The sequence below is a fragment of the Neoarius graeffei genome, chromosome 26 (assembly GCF_027579695.1).
Source record: "Neoarius graeffei isolate fNeoGra1 chromosome 26, fNeoGra1.pri, whole genome shotgun sequence".
Classification (NCBI taxonomy): domain Eukaryota; kingdom Metazoa; phylum Chordata; class Actinopteri; order Siluriformes; family Ariidae; genus Neoarius; species Neoarius graeffei.
The window spans coordinates 6996537-7006222 of record NC_083594.1 but is presented as its reverse complement, the minus strand read 5'-3'; the positions used below and the strand labels follow the sequence as shown (position 1 = coordinate 7006222).

Below are 9686 nucleotides of genomic sequence, written 5' to 3'. Positions count from 1 at the left end.
AGCTATGTGTGTTTCTACAGGGTGTCGAGGATCATAGGATGAAATAAAATATAAAAAAACCCGGCAAAACAAAAGGGTTTATTTCCAAAACGTGTTTAATATGTGCACCATTTTAATCAGTACACGATTAAGAGACGAATTTTTATTATGGATTCGTTATTCCTTGCTCATATACAGTATATCATGGTCTGGAAATAAAATATAAATATACATATATGATACACCCCGCGTACACACTTTTATTTTAATTCAAAGATGTTTTTAAAACGGACACGGTGAAAATGAGGCGGAACTCGTTTGAACAACGTCCTTGTTTCCGTGTAGAAGGCGGACTTATTTGCAGGGTGCACAGTATATTTCACCCAGGTGCGCGATGGATCCTGAGAGAGTGATGGAGTATCTGATTGATGTAGAAGTCGCTGCTGAAGATGTTCTCGCTGATAAACAGCAGGTAAGAGCCATAGTGTGGATGTTAATTATGATTTTGAGTCTAAACTGGTTTTTATTTACTGAGCGTTTTGTAGATTGTAGACCTGGACGGAAGAAGAAACAGAAACCGAGAGGCTTTGAATGCTCTGAGGAACAGCGCTCCTCACAGCGGTTAGTGCGCTAAACAGCACCATTTTAAACGTCTGGTTCAGTTTTATATCACAGTCAAAACATGAGAGAAATCGCCATTTGTTTTCTAACTTTATTTTATAACCGTACATAGCATAGCATAACATAGCATAGCGTAACAACATAGCATAGCATAACACAACAAGATGTTATAGCATCACAACATAGCATAGCATGTTATAGCATAACACAACAACATGGCATAGCATAACACAGCATAGCATGTTATAGCATAACACAACAACATTGCATAGCATAACATAGCATAGCATAACAACATAACATAGCATAGCATGTAGCATAACACAACATGGCATAGCATAACACAGCATAGCATGTTGTAGCATAACACAACATGACATAGCACAGTATAACATGTTATAGCATAACATGGCATAACATAACATAGCATAGCATGTTGTAGCATAACACAACAACATGGCATAGCATAACACAACATAGCATGTTATAGCATAACACAACATAGCATGTTATAGCATAACACAACATAGCATGTTATAGCATAACACAACAACATGGCATAGCATAACACAACATAGCATGTTATAGCATAACACAACATAGCATGTTATAGCATAACACAACATAGCATGTTATAGCATAACACAACATAGCATGTTATAGCATAACACAACATAGCATGTTATAGCATAACACAACATAGCATGTTATAGCATAACACAACATAGCATGTTATAGCATAACACAACATAGCATGTTATAGCATAACACAACATAGCATGTTATAGCATAACACAACATAGCATGTTATAGCATAACACAACATAGCATGTTATAGCATAACACAACATAGCATGTTATAGCATAACACAACATAGCATGTTATAGCATAACACAACATAGCATGGCATAGCATAACACAACATAGCATGGCATAGCATAGCATAACACAGCATGGCATAGCATAACACAACAACATGGCATAGCATAACACAACACAGCATGTTATAGCATAACACAACAACATGGCATAGCATAACACAACATAGCATGTTATAGCATAACACAACAACATAGCATGGCATAGCATAACATAGCATAACAGCATAGCATGTTGTAGCATAACACAACAACATGGCATAGCATAACACAGCATAGCATGTTATAGCAACACAACAACATAGCATGGCATAGCATAACATAGCATAGCATAACACAACAACATAGCATAACACAGCATAGCATGTTATAGCATAACACAACAACATAGCATGGCATAGCATAAAACAACAACATAGCATGGCATAACATAGCATAACAACATAGCATGGCATAGCATAGCATGTTATAGCATAACACAACAGCATAGCATGGCATAACAGCATAGCATGGCATAACAGCATAACATAACAACATAGCATGTTATAGCATAACACAACAGCATAGCATGGCATAACAGCATAACATAGCAACATAGCATGTTATAGCATAACAGCAACATGGCATAACAACAGCAACATAGCATAACATGTTATAGCGTAACAGTGTCACACAACATAACATAACATCTCATCTCATTATCTCTAGCCGCTTTATCCTGTTCTACAGGGTCGCAGGCAAGCTGGAGCCTATCCCGGCTGACTACGGGTGAAAGGCGGGGTACACCCTGGACAAGTCGCCAGGTCATCACAGGGCTGACACATAGACACAGACAACCATTCACACTCACATTCACACCTACGCTCAATTTAGAGTCACCAGTTAACCTAACCTGCATGTCTTTGGACTGTGGGGGACTGTGCACCCGGAGGAAACCCACGCGGACACGGGGAGAACATGCAAACTCCGCACAGAAAGGCCCTCGCCGGCCCCGGGGCTCGAACCCGGACCTCCTTGCTGTGAGGCGACAGCGCTAACCACTACACCACCGTGCCGCCCCATATAACAACATAGCATAGCATAACAACAATTCTGTAAGAATTAGTTCAGCATTTCAGGTTGTTTGCTAGATTCTGGTTTGATTTTTTTTTTTTTTAAATCACTTGAAGTAGAGTGGTGTAAGTTTGTGTGTTATGTAAGGAATAAAAGTAATTACAACGTCTTTATGGTTTTAGATTATAACAGCATATTAATATAAACCTGTCATTTGCAGCTGCTCTACTGTCAGAGCTGAATAATATAGAAAATTAGAGAAGATTCAAGACATTCCGACCAACCAAAAACAAGAATTCACCAGCGCTGTGGTGTGAGTCATTCTATCTGTTTATGTGCAGTTTCAGTGTTTCTCATTCAGATCTCATTTATTCCAGACAAAGTCAGGGTTTGCTTTGGGAACATGTTTATTAAATTCCCCAAGGAGAACACCAAATCCATGATTCAGAAAGGTAATCCTGAGCTCCATGCTTTTCCAAGACAATTTGTCCTGTTTCACTAAATACATGCTCCATGATTTATTTATTTTTTGTATTATTATTATTTTCCATATCAACAGATCAGGAGCAGCTCGAGCAGGAGATAAACGACCTCCGGAAAGGTCTCAAAGCAAAAGTAAACCGGCTGAACGATTTACAAGGTAATCTGACGTTAAAAGTCATGAACGTCAGCATATTAATGTCTTTTTGTAGACAAGCCAAAATTATTGGCACCCTTCAGGAGAAATGAGTATTCACTCTAACACCTTTCCTTTCACAAAAAATTTAAAAAGCAAGATATTTGGTTAGAGATTTGTCAAGAATTATTGACCCCCCTAAAGAATATCTTGAATGAAGATTTGATTGTTGCTTTGGGGTTGTTTTGTGGGATATTTTGCTGTAGATAGATGTTTCAGCAAGATCGTGATCCAGTATTAATGAAAATGGGGAAGTGTAAATGCTCCTATAAATTTTTTTTACAAATAGATCTCTGCATATCCAGTTGAAAAATGAAGTCTGGTGTTTGTGTTGTTCATTTTATTTGTTCATTTTTGCTGATTTTTCATGGGTAGTCCCAATAATTCTCGATTTGTCTGTCATTTGATGTACACTACTGTTCAAAAGTTTGGGGTCACTTTGAAATGTCCTTATTTTTGAAAGAAAAGCACTGTTCTTTTCAATGAAGATCACTTTAAACTAATCAGAAATGCACTCTATACATTGCTAATGTGGTAAATGACTATTCTAGCTGCAAATGTCTGGTTTTTGGTGCAATATCTCCATAGGTGTATAGAGGCCCATTTCCAGCAACTCTCACTCCAGTGTTCTAATGGTACAATGTGTTTGCTCATTGCCTCAGAAGGCTAATGGATGATTAGAAAACCCTTGTACAATCATGTTAGCACAGCTGAAAACAGTTTAGCTCTATAAGCCTCGGTCACAACCGGCCATACGTGCTCCTACGGCTGGTCTACGTGCAAAAACGCAAGAAACGCACGGAGGGCGCGCGTGTGACGTGCTGATTTTCGAGCCGTAGACTGGCCGTAGACCGGCCGCAGAGGTTCTTTGTCATGTCAAACAAACTCTACGGGCGCTTACGTTTTTTTTCAGGTTGCAAGACAAACTTACGGCCAACGTTCGTCTTTCTCCACGAACAAAAAAAACGCAGCGATTTGGGAAACGCCAAAAATCGCACGGCCAAAAAATCATACGTCCGGTTGTGACCTACGCTTTAGAGAAGCTTTAAAACTGACCTTCCTTTGAGCAGATTGAGTTTCTGGAGCATCACATTTGTGGGGTCGATTAAATGCTCAAAATGGCCAGAAAAATGTCTTGACTATATTTTCTATTCATTTTACAACTTATGGTGGTAAATAAAAGTGTGACTTTTCATGGAAAACACAAAATTGTCTGGGTGACCCCAAACTTTTGAACGGTAGTGTACATTATTGAGAATTGCATTTCTCAAAGCTGAGCACTGTGTTCACTCCTCATACACAGTGCTAATGATTATTTTCAGATATGTTACCAATGAAAAACTTTTGGTTTGTTTTGCAGGGAAGCCTGAACTCAGGGGGCACAACCTGTCTCCGCTGACCAGCGATGAACTCAAGGCTATTCACGGCATCCTGAGGAGTTGATATCGGCTTCAAGTTAACGTTAAAATGTGAGGAAGACTAAGGATGTGGGGTCGTTAGAATCGTGTGAACGTGATCACGATGATGATGATGATGATTTGTGAAAATGCCTTTCTGCCTGCATTCGCACTGTGTCTAAGTGAACTTGTTTGAGATGCTAGACATGGCATTTTGTTTTGTAGATGATAAAAAAAAAAAAGCCGACATTGTGGTACATTATTTAATTTAAGCCAGTATCTCACTGGGCTGCGACAGCTTGCAACAAATTACAAACGCCATTCGTGAGAGAGTTTCAAAAGTGTCTTGAAACATTCGCGGGGCTTCTCAGTTTCCTCGCATGAGTCGCAAAATGTCGCTCCTTCGTCGCTGAAATTTTGAACATGTTCAAAAAATTCGTGCGACAAAATTTCTCTCAAAATAGCCGCAAATGCGTCGCTGGTGTCGCAAAGCCGTCGCGAACCCTTCTCAAGTCAGTTTCCGTGAGACAGGAAGTGCGAGTGTATCTCGCTGGGCTGCGACAGCCTGCGACTAGTTGGAGGCATAACAATTGCGATAAAATATGCGAATATCAATTCAGTGTGATTCCAAGTGAAAATTGTCGCTAATTCACATTTTATCGCAATTGTTGTGCCTCCAACTAGTCGCAGACTGTCGCAGCTCAGTGAGATACTACCCTAACCCAACCGGAAATGAAAGAGCGAGAGGGGGTGCCAACTTTTACAGTCGGCTATTTATTTGCAGTGATTTCTGATGTAACGTCAAACCTGCTGTGGTGATGTTAATGTACAGTCGGTTGTAAAGCTATACAGAGGCCTTATTTACTTTGGAGAGGAGAATTTGTTCATGAATAAATGACTAATTATCAATATTTGCACTGTTTTATATATTCAGCCACCAGGGGGCGGTATTCCTGCAGTGTTACACACTGTGTCCAAATGGGTTATTGTGAGTTTTTGTCTGATTGTGGGTTTTGATTTGTCTACACTTCGCCGATTTAGGTTTTGGATGGAACAGAGGAATTTTATCCACAAGGAATGTTGTGTGATGAAGCAATAATAAGAGCGGTAATGATAAAACCTCAAATAAACACTGTTCTTCCTGAAACGTGTAAAATTTTGTGGATCCTGAATGTGATGAGTCCTCTTTTATTGGAAAACCATGAAGATGGGAAAATCGCAGTGGGTTAGTGTGTTGAATAAAAGCGGTCAGGGTTAGTAGGAGCTTCTCGAGTCGTAGGGACACATGCGCGCATAACATACGTGGCAGCCAAGATGGCAATATATTTAGCGTGTTAATCAGATGGCAGAGGGAGAGAAGTAAAAGTCACCTTTTATATACGTGGGGGGATACAAGAGCGCCTAGAGCAGGGGTCTTCAATCCTATCCGCAAAGGGCCAGTGTAGCTGCAGGCTTTCATTACAGCCAAATTGGAGGCTCACTTGATTGTTGACTGGAGACGAGGGTGAAATGATTAAACAAGTGAAATCAGATGTAGCTCCTGCTTGGTTGGAATGAAAGCCTGCAGCCACACTGGCCCTTTGTGGATAGGATTGAAGACCCCTGGCCTAGAGGGTGTTAACTCATTTTTTTAACTATAGAGGCATCCTAGAGGGCACATTTTTCTCTGACATAACAGCACCTATTGAGCATGTCATCTCATTTTTTTTTTGTGTGTGTGTAGGGCAGGCTCTAGGGTACTGCATCTCATTTTCTTGCATGTAGGGAAGCCTATAGAATGCCACATTTCATGTTGTCACATGCAGGGGAGCCTATAGGGCTCGTCATCTCAATTTTTGCACGTAAAGGAGCCTATAGGGCACTTCATCTCATTTTGTTGCATATTGGGGAGCCTGTATGGCACTGCATTTCATTTTCTTGCATGTTAGGGCAGCCTATAGGGCACCACATTTTTTTTTTTTGCATGTTAGGAGAGCCTATAGGGCCTTTCATCTCATGTTCTTGCATGTAGGAGAGCCTATAGAATGTCACATTTCATTTTGTTACGTTTTTGGAGCCTATAGGGCACTTCATCTCATTTTCTTGCATGTTAGGGGAGCCGATATGGCACCACATCTTATTTTTTGCTCGTGAGGAGAGCCCATAGGACATTTCATCTCCTGTTCTTGCATGTAGGGGAGCCTATAGGGTGCCACATATCATTTTTTTCGCATGTGGAGGAGCTTGTAGGGCACGTCATCTCATTTTCTTGCATATAGGTCACTTAATCTCATTTTGTCATATGTAGGACAGGCTATAGGGAACTGCATTTCATTTCCTGGCATATAAGGAAGGCTGTTGGGTACTTCATCTTGTTTTCTCCACTGGAAGTGCACTCATTTGGGCACTTCATCATGTTTCCTTGCAAATAAGGGAAACCTATAGGGCACTGTCTCATGTATTTCCCACTGTAAGGGCACCCTAGAGGGCATTTCATCACATTTTATTTTGTTTAAAAGTTGCCATTAGGGCCCTTCATCACTTTCCTCCACTGTAATTGCACCCTAGAGGACATTTTTCTCAACTTTTATTGACAATGTTTTCTGTTTTTGTCTGAACATGGGCATTCCTCCCTCACCGCAGATCCACCAGTGCCTGGTTGCATAACATTTTAATAAACTGCAAGGAATGCGAAACATGCATACATACTGTTATACTACACGTCTTTGTGGTTGTGCTGTATAAGTGTATTTGCAATAAAATATGAGCCACTGACAGTTTAATTTATACACTTCCCAAAAACAACCACAGACTGTGACAGAATAGCATTAAAGTACTTATTGTCTTTTAGATAAACTTGTATTATGCAGAAAATATGTCATCACGATGATTTATATTTTCCATTCATGTAACTGAAATAGAGTGGAGGATAGAAAAATTACATAAATTTTACCCGCGATCAGAATTTTTTCTGCGTTTGAAAAAAGATGTACACGTTTATTTCACAATGCTATGCCCTGAAATTGCTTGTGCACTAATGCAAAAATGTGTGATGTGAAAAATATGTGCTAAAGAAATGCACATGTGAAAAATAAATGTTTTACGAGATACTAAGAGTGGGGGTACTGATACTGTAATTTCGAAACCACTGCTGTGCAGAAAAATTGCTTAAGAACTTAAGAAACCTTGTGTGTCTGGAAGAACATTAAAATAAAAGTATACAAGTCCCCAAAGGTCACATACTCGATGCATTTTTCATTTTCTCCTATATTCGATATTATATTGCCAATCATTTTGCATTTAATGGATCCGATGAACTTTTACTGAGCAACATAAACCTGAATGTTTGTATGCAGTCACATGGTGTGGGAGGACACAATTTATGTAAACTTGGGAGTGAATGTAATAAAGTCTGAGTGTATCGTGGTGTCTGTAGTGTATTGAGACATAAATCATGGTATAGCCAGTGGGTTCCTGTCAGAAATGTAAATAACAGACTCTTTGATGGTTATACAACAGCTAAACCAGGTTTTTTCCAGAAGCACACATACGGTATGAATCACAGGTAATGGATATGAACTATTCACCACGTTGGTTGTAATATATAATTTCCGATCACCCACTGGGGCGGCACGGTGGTACAGTGGCTACTACTGTCACCTCACAACAATACGTGTGAATGGTTGTTTGTTTCTGTGTTAGTGTAAACCCAAAGTTATCTGGGATTGACTCCAGCTTCCCCAGGGCACCCTGATGGATAAGATGATGGATGGATCACCCTGTAATTACAGAAACATGTCTACAGAGAATTCTAGGACACCGCAATTGCATACCTGATGCATGAACAGTGTATTTTTTCCCCATCACCTCATTTTCCCTCAAGTATTAAGGCTTGATCAAGGCTCTAATCTGGCCCAGTCAGTGAATTTCCTGTATAAATTGTCTTGAAGTGAAAATATTCTTGTGGACCATAATTGAATTGAAAATTTCTGGAAAAATAGCTAGTTATTTCCTGAGGGAGACAAAAAAACAAACAAACTCAGGGTCATAACTCATAAACTCAGCTACTGATAAATTGCACAAATTTATATTTTGCATATTTATAATTGAAATGTATGTATTTATAATGAATTTTTCATTAGCAAGTAAAACTATACAGTATGTCACTGTAATTTGTTGCGATCGATTAAAACGTACACAAAGCTGTACACAAAATATCACAGAGCTGCTTTGTGAAAATGTTCATTGTTAAAAGTGTTATACAAATAAAAATTGAATCGAACTGAAATGAGAGTCAGTAATACAGGACATTAGAGACCATTAGAGACTGATTTTCTTTCTTCCTGTTAATTATACTGTCATGGTCACTAAATCTGTCACAAAAAAAATCAAAAGATGAGAAATGAAAGTATGAACAAATCCAGTGTTAGAGATTTATTATGAGATTATACTTTAATAATAATAATAATAATAATAATAATAATAAAGAGGAGGAAGGAGAAGAAATTAACAGTGGAACAGAGATATATTACAAGATTATCCATTAAATATCCTACTACTACTACTACTAATAATAATAATAAGAAGAAATTTAACATATAGCGCCTTTCTCAGACTCAAGGTCACTTGACAATTACAAAAAATAAAAAATAAAATAAAATCTCCATAGGAGTGCATAAGAAGGACTGCATCCACCCGTAGTCTTCTGCAGTCTTAGATCAGGATCAAGGGCATTTTCTTCATCCCTGTAATAATAAGAGATTGTGAAAAAAAAAGCTACGCAATATCGTGATGATATAATATTTATATTTAGCTATCAAAGAGCTCGGTTCCATTTTATACTTGCATATACAGTACGAACAACAATTACACTATTTTCATGCCAGTTACTTATTACTACATGAAGTGCAAGATGCAAAACATTTCCACTCTACATGCAAAAAAGCAGTCTCTCAATGCCAAAAAAAAAAAAACAGTGCAGTGCTGAAAAGTAAGTGAACCCTTTATAATTCCCTGCATTAATGTATAAATTTATCTTAAAACATGGTCTGATCTTCATCTAAGTTGCAATAATGGAAAAAAAAAAGAAAAACCACAATCTG

The 9686-nt window shown here is 38.6% G+C and overlaps 1 protein-coding gene across 1 annotated transcript; it reads left to right on the top strand.

Annotated features, from left to right (window-relative positions):
- The first annotated feature begins 354 nt into the window (after positions 1 to 354).
- pdrg1 (p53 and DNA-damage regulated 1) lies at positions 355 to 7820 on the top strand. The gene is made up of 5 exons (XM_060909838.1): positions 355 to 451; positions 525 to 600; positions 2910 to 2984; positions 3092 to 3172; positions 4569 to 7820. Exons 1-5 carry the CDS (start codon positions 374 to 376, stop codon positions 4649 to 4651), a joined length of 393 nt encoding a protein of 130 aa, XP_060765821.1. The 5' UTR covers positions 355 to 373; the 3' UTR covers positions 4652 to 7820.
- The last annotated feature ends 1866 nt before the right edge of the window (positions 7821 to 9686 follow it).

Bases quoted from the DNA above. Each gene is read 5' to 3' on its own strand.
- pdrg1 (XM_060909838.1), top strand. From the start codon at position 374: ATGGATCCTGAGAGAGTGATGGAGTATCTGATTGATGTAGAAGTCGCT. The intron at 2,985-3,091 runs GTAATCCTGAGC...CCATATCAACAG, and splicing joins CAAATCCATGATTCAGAAAG to ATCAGGAGCAGCTCGAGCAG. The intron at 3,173-4,568 runs GTAATCTGACGT...TTTGTTTTGCAG, and splicing joins CCGGCTGAACGATTTACAAG to GGAAGCCTGAACTCAGGGGG.